General features: G+C 39.0%; 1 protein-coding gene and 1 long non-coding RNA gene across 5 annotated transcripts in view; one reads left to right on the forward strand and one right to left on the reverse strand.

Moving 5' to 3' along the window:
* The window catches only part of LOC134391350 (uncharacterized), a 144,443-nt gene that overhangs the window by 83,763 nt on the left and 45,718 nt on the right, over positions 1–14,962 (forward strand). The gene's annotated exons all lie outside the window — the stretch shown is intronic.
* Positions 1–14,962, reverse strand: part of FRMD4B (FERM domain containing 4B) — a 105,008-nt gene that overhangs the window by 50,192 nt on the left and 39,854 nt on the right. Inside the window, exons 5-6 of the mRNA XM_063115374.1 lie at positions 8,889–8,945; positions 8,104–8,126 (exon numbers count right to left, since the gene is read on the reverse strand). Of these exons, the coding sequence (XP_062971444.1) occupies positions 8,104–8,126; positions 8,889–8,945 (80 nt within the window). The remainder of the gene's footprint in view (positions 1–8,103; positions 8,127–8,888; positions 8,946–14,962) is intronic.

Below are 14,962 nucleotides of genomic sequence, written 5' to 3' on the forward strand. Positions count from 1 at the left end.
ATTTTGAACCTTGGTTATGCGGCAAAATGGCATTATTTACATGAACGTAAAGTTGTTTTCCAGCCAGCCTGAAGCTGCAGACTTAAGATAACAGCAAAGTTAGGAGCAGAAACCAGAGGGAGTCTTGGTGAGACTTTGCACCTGAGACATTGCGTGAAGCCCTCGCTGCTCACGTGCCCCTCCCTCCTGCTTTTCATTTTCCCACATTCCATTCCCTCACCTCCTCTTTAAAAACTCCTCAGTAAAGCTGAGTCTTTGAGATGGCTTTAGCCTGGCCATTCTCCCTCAGGTTTACTGGAGAGATGGGTTAGCCTAATTTCTCTCCTCAGGTCACCAGTATTTCTGAATAAAAGCTGACTTCCATTTTCACCAACATTTGAACATTTGACTTTTGTTTGATTTTTTGTCTGGGGGCAGGCAGCCAGACCTGTGAGTTCAATATCAAATTTTGGGGAGCCTCAGCCAGGAGCTGAGTGGCTCCTGTAATATAATTAGCTTTGAAAGACTGCATGTAGATTGAGCTAATCTCATAATAGCTAAAATGAAGTGCCCTGTTCAATTCCTACCTGTCCAGAGCAAACTTAAGAGAGCAGCCCAACCAACCAGGTAAATGAGGTGAATTCATCTGGTCCAGCTCCTGAATCACAGATGTGGGCAACAGAGCCCCGCATGTTCAAAGACTTACCTAAAGGTGGCAATAGATCTAAAAGACCAGGAAGTCTGTTCTTGGACGACTCCAGGCCACTCCAGGCCAGGGAACCAAAGTGGAAAGAGGAGGAAAGAGGGAGAGAACTGAAATGTAGCGAGAGAAGGGTGGGGGAGGGGCTGGGAAACGCCCAGCTGGTGGGGCCAGACCTTGCCCTCCTCTCCTAAGCCTCAGGGTCTTTCCATTCTTGGAATTTCCTCCCCATCCAATTTAAACATTTCTTGATCACACCTAGGGCCAAATCAGGTTGTAGCTATCTACAGGTGAAAAGTGAGAAGAGAAAGAATGATACACACAAGCCATTCTGCTTGCCTTTGGCTGAAGCCGGGGATGCCCCCCACTGCTTCTGTGAAAGGTAGGGAGCTGTGCCCCCCCTTGACAAAGGAAGCTCCTTCCTGGGGGTCCAGGTGTTAGCATGTATTTCTAGGCTGCCTCCAGTCCCCAGCTCCTTGAGACCTCTCAGCTCTTCCTTCATGGGACAGTAAAAGAAATCCTTTTGGCTTTAAAGAAGACCATTCTGGGCACTTGCTGTGCAGGACAAGTGCCCAGCATTTTGCCTGTACGAACTCATTTAGTCCTCATTGCAACGCAAGATGTAGGCTCCATTTCTAATTTACAGATAAGGAAGTTTGGAAGGGTCAGCTGGCTGCCCACCATCCCACCAGGGCTGGTATATAGGTAGCCAGGACATAATCAGAAAAAAATCAAAAGACCAACCAAGCAGCCAGCCCTAGACTTGTGATTTTCGGTAATCAGGTTTGGAATTTAGAACTGGATTCAGTCCCAAGTCTTCCTGTTTCTAGGAGTTTTGTGGTCTTAGATAAATTAACCTTTGTGAGCCTAGGTCTCCACATTATAGAAATAGGGATAGTGAACTGTCTCATAGGGTTCCTGGAAACACTACAATAGACTGCTATGAAGTCATCTGCCTATAATCAATAAACATGTTCTTTCCTTTCAGATCATAGCACACTAAACCAAAGATTTTACCAAACACTTTATTCCTACCATGTTCAGACCAGGCTGGTGGTGAATTATTACCACTGAGAAGAATCCCCAATAGGTGATGTAGGTTAGAGTTGCCAGATTAAATCTTTAGGACATACTTATACTAAAAAAATTATTCATTGTTTATCTGAAATTCAAATTTAACTGGTGTGCTATATTTTTATTTGCTAAATCTGGCAACCGTAGGGGTCTGTCATAACCCACATGAGAAAAGAACTTTGGAAGTGACCTACCAAGTTCCATGTTGTGAGTAGTTTCAGGAGTGGTTTGACAGACTCTAAGATAATGGGTAGAGGTTAAGCCTTGAAACTTAGTTCTTCCAACATCATGACTAATCCATGGAATTTGTGTCAAAAGCTTCTTTCAGCATTCTACCAAAGATGCATCCTGAAGCAAGAAATCTGCTTATGTTCTGGGAAGGGCAATGTCCTCTCAGCTAGAATTCCTTTGTCCTTACATTTTGGTCTGTGGTCTAACTTGTAACAGAGGACAAATTACTCTGCCCATCTACATGTTTGATGGGGACCAACTGTCAAATTGTTTTTTTTTTTTTTTTGAGTCTAAAGAATTTCTAATAAGAATGTGATGAGAGATTTTTCTAAACATCAGCCAGATTGCTGAGGACTCTGACGGTGTCTACTTTGAACCTTCAATTCTTTAAATACCTGGTAGAAGAAATACAATCTACAAGCACGACTTAGGCTGGGAAGCAGATTAACATGAAAATGCGTAAATACTTAAAATAGAAATATTTTGCCTCTTGTCATATTCATCAAGACAGAAAATAGAATGGTGATTGCCAGGAACTGGGGAGAGGGGGGTACGGGGGAGTTATTTAATGGGTACAGAGCTTCAGTTTTGCAAAATGAAAAAGTTCTGAAGATTGGCTGCACAACCATGTGAATGTACATGGCTGAACTGTACACTTAAAAATGGTGAAGACGGTAAATTTTATGTTATGGGACCAGCCACCAAAAAACAACAAAATTTGTCATGTATATTTTACCACGATTTTAAAAAATTTACCTCTCACACAAATCTAAAGTTAGAAAAAGGGTACACAGAAGAAAAACAATCAATGCAGGCAGTGTTTTCCTGCAAAAGAACAGAAAGTGAAAGAAATCTGTTCTTCTGGGAAACTTCCTACTAGACAAGTGAAAATTATTTATGGTCAGCTTAAAGCCTCAAAGCTGTATCCCTTCTTCCTGCCTGTGTGAATCAACGTGTCCTTCCTGATCACACAAAAACTGGATTAACCACCTTAGCCATCAGAGCAGATAACAAGACTGTATTATGTTATCACTTGGTGTTTCTAGAACCAAACTAAAAGGCACTGAAATGCTTATCAGTGAGGGAATGTAGAATTCCTCCCCCACAATGTCATCCCTTAGCTCTGGTGGACTCTGAGTGGCAGAAGTAGTTCATGTCATGCTGCTTTATTGATACCGAGTGCTACCCATGCGGATGTCTCAGCCCGGTGCTATCTGAAAAGGCCAGCAGGCTGAGTTTCATGTCAGTCCCCTAGCTGCGATGGGTTTAGTGGCCTGGTCCATTCCAGAGGGGAGGCACACTGAGAACCCAAATAGTTCGAGGGTTACTCTCTGCACAGGACTGATCCTCTGTGGCATCAGTAGCTGTTTAAATGTGTATTCAGGCGGGTCTGAAGGTAGTGAGTTACCTCAATGGATTGTCACAGTCAGTTACAGATTGAATTGTACTCTTTCCCCCTTGTTACTACCGCACTTGACTAGTTTTAAAAAACAACAGTAAAAAAAGATATATTCAAGTGGAGCTTGGGGTTTTTGTTTTCATTTAGTTGCATCAAGTATTTAAGCTGTGAAATGCAAAGTGGTTTTTTTTGGCGGGGGGGGGGGGGGGGGGGGGGGAGTGGATTTGAACCTGTGACCTTTGTGTTATAACACAGCGCTCTAACCAGGCAAGAATGGCCAGCGCAAGGTGTTTTGAAATGCAAAATACTCAAACTGTGAAATGCAAAGGCCTGATTCCTACCCTGATTCTGTGGTTAACAAATGAAGTCAACGGATCACTGGACCAGCAAGAGGCTCAGACATCAGAGACAAATAAGTGTGGGAAATGCTGCCTATGCGTCCCCTTCGGGGAGACTGAAAACTTTGTGAAGTCTGTTTAACTTTTAACCAAGTATTATACGCAGAGAGAAAATTAGCTTCTTAACAGTTTTTTCTCTGACGGCTGGCTGGTATGGGGATCTGAACGCCTTGACCTTGGTGTTACAAGCATAGTCTAACCAACCAAACTAACTGGCCAGCCCAAAACAGTTTTTTTTACAAAAGTGTTTTGTTAATTCATTAGGGGCCTGGGCTGAAAAAAGACAGAAGCTTTCAATTTCTGTCAAGTCAGCCTTCTTTATTCTGCCAGAAAGGAAGGTAATAATTCTTAGAAGATTGTATTGGAATATCAAAAAGGAAACTCCTCACAATGATAAAAACATGAGGCTTGGAGAGCCAATTTGCCACTGTCTAACTAGCTATCTGACCAAGGCAGTAAGCTACTTAATGGCTCCATAGCTCAGTTTTCCTATCTGTAAAATGGGGACAATATTAGTGCCATGTCACAGGGTTGCAACATAATATCTATTGAGATAAAAAAAGAGTTCCAGAGAGATAAGTCACAACTAATTATACAGCAAGTAGCTGACCTTGGATTTGAACCCAAGCAGTTAAATTCCAAAGTTCTTGTCTTCACTACTACCTCCTAGTTGATGCGACCATGCCTAGCCCATGGGAGCTGCTATTTTTATCATTGTAACTGATTTTAAAGACTATGGGGATGGAATTACATTTTAGAGCTGTAAGTGCTTCAGAGGTGTAAGAACTAAGGGGCAAATTTCTTGAAAGTCTTTGATTTGTTTTTCTTCCCTCATTAACTACTCTCAGGGCATCCAGAGAAGTTCCTGTCCCACGGGAAATAGGTACATTTTGTAGCATAGCTGTAAATTGTGAATATTTCCTTGCTATTTGAAGCTGGGTGTTAATATACATTAACATTCCAACCCAGCCCTGAATTGAAAATTGTAGTCAGTCACTTTTTCTTATAAGCAGAAGCACCCTAATCACATGTTGCTTGGTAACTTCCACCTTTCAGGATCTTAAAAAAAAAAAAAAAAAAAAGCTTTGCTTTTACAAACTCATTTGTGGCTGGAAGCTCAGTGATAAAGCCTGGCTTCCTTGCCCTGTCAGCTTTCAGGAATTCTCCGCCTTTGTCTGTGTTGTGTTACACAAGTAGCTTGTTGTCTTTGCAATTTAAGGGCTGACTTGGAAATTCAGGCTGTCAGCTATTTAAAAAAAATGGAAGTCCACACTCTACTATTTAAATTAGCTTTCAAAGAGCAGGGTTTCCTACTGGTTATGATAATGTTCACTTAAAATACTCTGAAGGAAACACGGCAGGAAGCAAAATAAGAAGTGAGAATTGTTGTTTTTAAGGGTATTCTAGAAGAGTTTGGGCAAAGCCATGAAGGCAAACTAACACAGGGTATGCAGGAAAAAAAAAAAAAAAAAAAGAGAGGAGAGGCATGAACAGATATTAAAGAGTATAAACAGCAGAGTGCAGGAGATTAAATGTGTACTGCAGATTAAGTAGGGCCAGGTTGAATGCCAGGTTGGGGTGTTGAAGAGCAGGTGTCTGTGTGCAATGAGAAACTGTAAGAGATTTTTAGAAGTAAATGACAATGGTCAAATCCATGTACTAGGAAGATAACTGGAGGTCATGTGCATGCAGTAGTGTGTGATGGAATCAGAACAGATCTGGGAACTCACTGGCTATGTGACATAATCTCTTTGGGCCTAAATTTTACATCTATTGCTTTGTTAAATGTGGATGATAACTATTGTGGTGGAATTGAATGAAATCAGGCATGGATATAATGTCATAGTAAGCACTCAATTGTTAGCTCAAGCAAACAACAGCCCCACACACATACTTTTACAGTTAGATTGAGTGGAGGGGGCTGAGGGCTGAAAAGCTACGTGTTGATAAAGACAAGGAACGGAGGGAGCTGGCTGACAGATGGAAAAAAGGGTGGGAGAGGAAAAGGAAAATCCTTACAGATGATTCAAGACAGAATAGAGATGATGTCATTCAAAGGGAGACAGTGTGGGCTGGCTGGTTGGCTCCGTTGGCTAGAGTGTAGTGTTGTAACATCAAGGGCAAGGGTTCACATCCCCATACCGGCCAGCCTCCTGAAAAAATTGGGGGGGTGTTTTGAGAGAAGGGAGGAGACAGTGAAAGAGGAGTTGGTTTGAAGGCCAGATTGGACAGTCCAGCATTTAGAAATGTTAAATTTGAGAAGAAGGGAGATATTCATAAAGAGAGAACTACAGCAGCCTTAAGAACTAGATGTCCAAACACTTTTAATTGAAAAAGACACGTTATCCTGGTTTAAGAAGGTGTTTGGGAACACTTTTTGGCAATGTTTAAACCTCAGTGAGAACACTCAGTGAAGTTCTAAAAGCCAAGAGCAGCAACCAACATGCAAACCAACAGAAAAGTGCAATTTGGAATTGCCAGTGAGGTAGCCCTTGACAGAAAGTTCAATTCCCTGAAAGGAAGGCCCTGCTGTGTATATCCTCACATCCTCAGTGCCCAGACTGATGCTGACATATTTTAGGCATTCAGTAGAGGCTTACTGGATAAAGTTACAGATTTCCTCTAATTTAAATTTAGTGGTATCAAGAATGCATAAATTCCACTTTAGCACTTTGTCTTCTTTAAGGAATTTCTCTTTCCTGTTCCCACCTGAGAAAGTTCACTTAAGAAAATAATCATGAATAATGACAGTCCCAAATACACAAAGATGTTCATCACAGCATTATTTACATTAACGGGGAACAACTCATATTTATAAAAACAGGGGAGTGGTAAATCATGTCCATCAATTTGATGAAATATTAAAGTGGTAATTGCAGGAACTGTTCTAAGCACGTTACAAATACGAATTCATTTAATCCTCATAGCAATCCTATGGGGTGTGGACTTCTATTATAAATCCCATTTTACAGGTGAGGAAGCTGAGGCTTAGAGAGTTTAAGTAATTTGTTTGAATTGCTTAAAAATGCTTGACCGGAAGAAAGTGGAGAGGGAAGGTTCGCAATCCAGAGATGGTAGGGTGTGAGCTTTCTTCTGGGAAGCCCTCACTTACAAATTGAATTTCAGAATCACTCTCATAAATGATTACATTCCTCCCATATCTGATATTACTAGGAAATATGGCTCCTCCAGGAAAGACAGCGGTAGAGATACAGCAGCTCTTGATATTATTAATGATCTAGAAACTAATTTCTCCTGTTTTTATCCCTTGCCATTTTCTTTGAGTTTTTAAAAAAATTGGTGTATTGGTGTTTGTTGCTTTTCATGATAACTTCAAAGGATATTTCTTAACCTAAAAAAATTTAAAAAATATATACCAGAAAACAGAACTAATGAGGACAATGAGTAAACCATGGTGTGTTCAGTGGAATCCTTGACCATTCCACCAGACTGAACGGGCAGAAGAGGAGAGAGTCTGGAGTTTCTGAAGTGAAGTATTCTTCTGTGACTGGGAGTTTCTGAGCTTGGAAAGCATTATTTTGTTATCAGTCTGTTAAGGAGCACATTATACAAAGACTTGGCTGGGAATGTGTACTAGGTGATCTGTAAATAATCTACGGGTAAAGTTTACCAGGAGTGGAACATTAACATGGTAGAAGCCAAGCTTTCAATGGGTCACTGGCCTGAGAGCTGTTTCTGATCAGAGGCCTTGCCTCCACCTTTAACCGTTTCTACTTCTCCAACTACAGCAATTGCATGAAAAGCACAGAATGCAGTGGGTAGCGGGTGAATTCCAATACTCTCTCTGAGGATGTGGCCAGGGAGGCAGTTAGAACCAGTAAGTGTCTGGGCAGCAACAATACAACTGTTAGGTCAAGTGTACTAAGGGTGAGGCCCTGTCAGGGCAGCTGCAAAAGAAAGCCCCTATTAATCCCTTAACGAAGCAGCTGAAGGATTTAATCTTTTTCTGCATACATTATAACTCTCCAAAACATAGGGTTATTATAAGTTTTAAAAAATCAACACAAGCTACCAAAGCTTTTTATAGATTTCTTTATCTCACTAACCAACAGATGAGAGCAAATAGAACTTTGGATTGCTTCTGATTATAATTCAACTGTCACTCTGCCTTGAAAAATTGTATGAAAGCTTCATTTCCAGATTCATTCACAAAAAGAATAGGTCTCTATTTGAAGAGGAAAGAGATCTCAGTCTCCTGTCTACTTTCCTTTGATTTTGAACCCATTGTTATTTAAAATAACAGCATAAAATGATTCAGCTAGGATTATTTTGCATTGCAATATCAGAAAAGGAATTATTACCTGGTATAATCTCCCTTGGCTTCCTGAAATAAAAAACAAAAATAGATGGTCAACATGTATTTATGTTAAGCTAAATGAATTTTATCTTGATCATTTTCCTCTCTTAAAGTCTCCAAGTTTTGTTCTGAAGAATGTACATAAGGAACACGTTCTCAATGGCCATAGAGAAGAATGTGGCATGGATAAGAAAATGCTAATATCCTTTTAAGAATATTTCTTATTTTTAACAGAAGAGCCAAAAAAGAAAAGAAAAAGAAAAAGCACAGATAATTATTTCTCCCTTTATGTTTCTAAGATCCTGTGAAAAATGCTTTTTTATTTGAGTGGCACTCTTTTTAGACTGGATGCAGACCTTTTAAACTATGATATGGATAAATAAACACATACTATTAGTTTTCTCTTTACTTTTTAAACCAGCATGGAAATAGATTTCGTTTTTCAGCTACTAATGCCTTCAAGAATTAAAGGGCTCTTTTATTCAACCTCAGGAAAATGTATAGAAAAGTTACTAAATAAATGAAATTTACAGCTGTTCTAACAACAGCTGCCTCCCAAATTCAAGTACCCAGAGCTCTTTTCCAGCAATAGAGACACACAATATCACACTATATAGCTCATGCAAACTACTCTAAAACAGAAGACACTGGCTCACATTTTTCATTGGCAAACAACCAACGGCTTAAAAATCTATCAGACACTGGCCCGTGCAAAAGTTTCAGAGTTTCAAGCAGTTAACAAAAACCAACCAACAAAAGGGAGCTGGTAAGAGGCAGTTTGTCAATTACCTGTAAAACCAGTGCTGCTAACTTGAAGATGGTTTCGCTGTCTACTTCGATTTGCCCCTGTTGGTGGAAAAGAAAAGCATCACTAAACACAGAGCCGCCCTAGGTTGCAGCAAATGGCTGTGGAGTGGGGGAAGCTGTCACAGCTTGGCACCTCCAGTTTACGAACAAATGCAGATCATACCATTACAGGGGGAAGGGGGGGTCGTGGAGAGACTCATTTGAGGGTTAGGGGAAACCACTGTGTGTGTGTGTGTGTGTGTTTGTGCGTGTGCGTGTGCGTGTGTGTGTTTTATTAGCTCTGGGGATTTTGTTTAGAGATAGTATTCAGAAAGAAACATGAATGACTTTGAGGCTGAAAATTCAATTTATAAATGAATAACTTTTATCTCTGCAAGTTTATTCTTAAGCATTGCAGATTTTCTTAGATTCATTTGTTGAGTGTTTTCCTGAGATTATTTTTTTCCTGTGTCATAGCATGGTTACTTCAGTATACGTACAATGCACATATTATTAAAAATATAAATTCACTTCTGTGTCAATGACACATTATTGAGTTAATATTTGTACCATCATAGATGAAAAATGTGAAGCCTTAAAAATCAGTTACAGCAAATGCTTAGATGACTAAAATTCTGCTGCTTTATATTTAAGTCTGATGAACTATAATTTATCATTTTTTCCATTATTTTATTTTTTCATCCTTCAATATCCCAAAGAAAAATTGGAGTTCTGGGCCTCAGTGAACAGAAATGCTTTTTTAGTAGCCTGGTAGGAATGCGTAAGTGTATGTAGAAAAGGTATTGCCTCTATCAATAATATTCACATGCACATTTATCTACTTCTTTAAGTGTGGTGATATATATAAATACCATTACTGCATCATGCAATATTACAACAATCAGTGGTATAGAGGGCTCTGTATTAAAAAAATTTTTTTTTTGTGGTATGTTAGCTTGCATGCACTAACACATGCAAAAATGATTCCACATTACCCCCTCCTTGCTTAAGTCCTGTAATTAGCACTTAAAAGCGCATAGTATTTAAGAACAGAACTCATGGGCCTGGAAACTGCCCGGCACTCTGTCTTCCTCCCTTCACCTGTTGAATCTGAGCAGGAGCGTCTCTTGGTTATACCAAGTGCATGGAGGGGGAATAATTAGGTAGTTTTAATGTGAGTGTACATTAGGTAGGTTTATACAGATAGTTATGCCCAGTGAGGATTTTTGAAAGAATTATGCTGTTCTCTCAGGTGTCCAAGTGACTTGATTAGGGTTCTCAAAAAACAAACTTATAATAATAAATCTTTAAAAAGCCATAAAAATAAAACAAGCAAATAAAAAACCCCAGGATGTTACAATGTCAGCAGTGATCATTATTCATGTATTCCTTATATTACAAAATGAAAACAAATTAATTCCATCCTCCAACATACAGGCCTCCTTTCTGAAACCTGAGGCCCAGGGTCTGCTTTAAAGTTTTTTGCTTCAAAAGCTGACAGGCCAAGAGCCTTGGAATTCAAAGCTCGCCTATAATCTCTAGAAACAGATTATAAAATCAAAGAGAAGCCAGGTTGATTGTAGGAATCAATTGCCCTCTGTCTTTCAGGCAAGAGACATTGGTTTTCTAATCTGGTGAAAGATGATGAAGCGGTTAATCCAACAGGTGAGGTGGGTGTTGATCACGATTAAATTTAAGAAAGGTTAAATTTCTTAAGTTCAAAGAAAAAGAAACTCACGGAGAGAGAGAAGGGCTAAGAGGGGAACTCGAAAACATCTTTGAGTTCAAAATTAGGCCAGAACTTAAAGTCAAATTTGTCTTACAAACTTAGAGAAGAGAAAAAGTGGATTTATTTAGGGCATTAAAAAAAACTAAAGATGAATAAAATAAATTGAAAAATTACTGCCAACCCTTCTGATACCCCCTTTGCTTCATTAGAACTTTAGATGAGTCATCTGAATGGTATTTTAGTCACCAACTTTTCAATTTAGTAAATGGAAGTTCAGCAGACAGATAAATAGACCTAAAGCAGATACTCTTAAGGAAGCTGCCAAATAATTTTCTACCTTGAAGGGTCATTAAATATTAAAAATGCTGAAACCAGGAACTGAAACATGAAAAGTACCAGGCTCGGGCAGCTCCAGAAGAGTGGGGAGCAAATATCTAAACTCACCTGTGGACTTTTTCACCTACGCAAGTGGCCCCAGCACGGTCCTGGGGGAGGAGGGTGATGCTGGGGTGAAGGAGTGAAGTCTATCAAAAGGTTGTTCCAGGGAGAGAAGAGAACACGTAGTTTGGCAAAACCCCACATTCTTTCATGAACCTCAGCCTGCACTCACCTTCCATTTAACAACCACCGTGCTAGAAACCCAAGGCAACACATTCTCAGTTCTAATACTGGTTGCCAACACTACTTGACTTGTTTTAGGGAGATCACTAAACAATCCATCCATCAAGACTAACACTATTTCCCTGGTTCTCGGCAATTTCATTTGGCGAAATTTAATTAAGATTTGTAAAGAACTCTTGAATGTCATGCCTGAAGTGTAAGAGTTCCTTAGAAACTGCACTCTGCCCAGGGCAGAACATTTCTTTTACTTCCAACCATGGCAACAGAGGTAACCTTATAGTCACTGGATGAGCTAATGCTTGAGAGAGGGATCTCCTTAAAAAGAAAGGTAACGGGATCCTTCAGTGGGTTTCCATGACTGTCATGGATAAACAAAGAGAAGCAGAGAAGTGAATCGGATGATGTGGCTGAGTGCACAAAGGGAGCATGAAACAGTATCAAGTCCTGCAGCTACAGCCTCATGGCTAATTTTGCTGGATTACGAATTCAATCACTAGGCCACTGGGTTCAGACTCCAAGCTGGACATCTCATTTCTGTCCTTGGCTTGGTGGCTCAGTTGACTAAGACACCATGCTGATGAGGTGAATTCTAGGTTTGGATTCCCAAGTTGAGAAAAGAATAAAAGAAACTTTAAGAACCTGAAAGGGAACTTAGGTGAAAATAGGACTCCTATTGTTTTACAGAAGATGCCAGAGCTGAGGATCAGGGAGATGAAGACTGCTGTCCAGTCTCCTAGCAGATGGGGACTCTGGCCTCCCCGTCCAGTGCACTTTCCACTCTACCACGCACTAGTTAACTTTCTATGACTCCAGTGCAAATCTCTCACCGGGAATCTTCCAAAGGCACGCTTTTGGTAAAAACTGGAATCAGGCAAGACTTGATTGACTTGCCTGAAAATCATTTTGGAGAAAAATGACTCCAAATGCCACCTTCACTGTTGGCGGGACTGTATGTTATCCACAAACATACACTCTATGGTAGAATGGGGAAATTATTTCTAAAGACTCATTCTCCTCTTCCTATATTGATGTAGTACTCCTTGAAAATTATTGTGCACTATAGCAATGAATATTAATAACGTGGACACAAATACTTAAGATTTAGAACTATTTGACAAACTATTGGGAGACCTCAATTTGTTTCCAAGTTTACTACAATTATCTATTTTAGGGTTAAGGCTATAAAAACTTAACTTGTAGAATGCTGACAAGTAAATATAGAAGAAATGAAAGAGATAAAATTACCACGAGCAACTATCATGGTACTAATTGATTCAGGCAATAATCTTCAATAAATAAAAACTTTTGGGTGAAAGTTCAATGAGAAACAGGACAGGATATTTACATAATCACAAACTATCTCTCCACAGATTGCTTATTAATTACAAAGGGAAAAATGGTAACTTTCCTATGGAGAACTGATGAACACCTTCTTAACCACATGATGAGGTATCGCCAATAATTGAATAAAACTGCTTGATGATATGCATTGAGAAGGACACAGATTCACCTGTACAAGGTGCTGTGCCGGTAAATATAAATGCTTCACAACTAGAAATCAGAAGCTGGGGAGCTTTGATTTGAAGTACTTGTTGATTTCCACTGTGTAAATACTCCCACCACTGCTGATTCCAGGCTACCAATGTAATCTCACAGGACAGGGAGTTGGAAAGAGATGTGAGAATTTGCTTTGATGAACTGGTACAAGCTGGCACCAGCACACCCCTATGTAGCATTCCTGTCAAAAATACATCATTAGATCTAATCGTGAGGAACCAGGAGACCAACCCAAACTGAGGCATCTTCTATAAAACATCTGGTTCATACTCTTAAAAAGTGTCAATGTGATGAATGCCAAAGAAGGGCTGATGAACTGTTCCAAAGTAAAAGATACTACTTGTAGAGGGAGAGAACATACCTAGGGATACAAAGTGGAGTGGGGAAAGGGGGATGGGGAGGAAGCTTGGGGATAATTGAGGGGATAATTCGGTCGGGGGGACACGGGGTATAATCACAATTTGTAGTAATGGACATGCTGCCAGTATGGATCTGGCCATCACATTTTAGGCACGAGTGGTGACAATTTGCTTTGTACTCCATGAATATTCATAACCAATAAAAACAAAACAAAATATTAAAAAAAGAAAAGTTACTATGCTTTCTATTCTCTTTTCTATATAGTATTATGTGATTCACCTTTGATAAGTAAGCTAACGTATGCTGTTCTTATAAAAATATTGTCTTTAAAAAAAACAAAGTGAAAGATACTGAAAAAAGAATAGTAATAACTAAATGCAGTATGTTATCTTGGCTCGAGGAAATGTTGTTAAAAGGCATTATTGAGACAATTGCACTGTATATCAGGTAATAGTATAGGTTTGATATTAAACTTTCTGAATGTGACTATTGTAATATAGTTATATACGGAATGTCCTCAATCTTAGGAAATATACAGTGAAATATTTAGGGGTAAATAGCATGATGACTGTAACTTACTCTCAAGTGGTTCAGAAAAAAAATTACACATATGAGGGTCAGAGAAAGTGCAAATATGGCAAAATGTTAAAAAAATGGTGGATTTGGTTTGATATACTGGCTTTTTTTTTTGGTACTATCCTTGCAACTATTCTGTAAGTTTGAAATTATCTCAAAATAAAAAGTTTAAAAAGGGGGGGATGCATATTTTCCTGGAGTGGTGGATGTCTGTCTCTTTCTGGGCAGAATATCCCATTCTTTTGGAGAATTACTTCTTCTCCTAGTGGATTCTTAATACATTTAGTGCTTTTTAAATTTTTTAATTCAGGTACATATGAGGGTACTTCAAAAAATTTGGGGAAAAAAGGAATTGAAAGATAATATGAATCTTTCCAGGAACGTCCCCCTCTCCCCAGGAACTTTTTGGAGTACGTTTATACGGTAAAATGCACAGAGCTCAGTGTACATACAGCTTGATGAATTTTGACATGTGTGTGTTACTTGTACCAGCCAGCCACCAAAAAAAAAAAAAAAAAATCCAAAGAGGGACATTAGAGTCACATGAGAAACTCCATATAAACGCAAACAAATAGACATGTGTGTGTTATTCATGCAATCATCACCCAGATCAAGATATCAAACATTCTCACTAATTTTTTCATCTTAGGAAAATGTATTTTTATAAACCACATAAAATCAATAAAATTATTTTGCTAATTAGAAAGCATAAAATAATACTGCAAAAAAATTGTTTCAATTTGCAATTCTTTGATTACTAATCAATTTGTGTATTTCCCTTGCCATTGTGTATTATTTGCTATTACTCATGTGTAAGATGACCCTTGTGCAGTTAGCTATTTGAGAGTCTGTGTTTAATTTGACTTACGTACACATTACCAACATTAACCATTTGTCTCATCTATTGGGTACAAATTGTGCCTTCCTTCTGGCCTTTGAAATCAGATTGGACTGAGACCTGTGGGGCCTTGACCAAGTTATTTTATATAAAATTCAGTTCCCCATCTGCAAAATTGAGGATGATAATATTAACTTTAGTGAGTTCTTCAGAGCATTAAATGAAGTGTGGTTGTAAAGCATTTATCACAAAGCCTAGCACCAGAAGACTCAATGATATTCTCTGCACTAATGTTTACCATGTTGCTTTTTAAATTCTTACGTATAATTATATATATTTCTAGATTACCTACTTGTTCTGAGTCACTATTCAAATTTTATGTACTTCCAGAACATT

This window comes from Cynocephalus volans, chromosome 11 (assembly GCF_027409185.1).
Source record: "Cynocephalus volans isolate mCynVol1 chromosome 11, mCynVol1.pri, whole genome shotgun sequence".
Classification (NCBI taxonomy): Eukaryota; Metazoa; Chordata; class Mammalia; order Dermoptera; family Cynocephalidae; genus Cynocephalus; species Cynocephalus volans.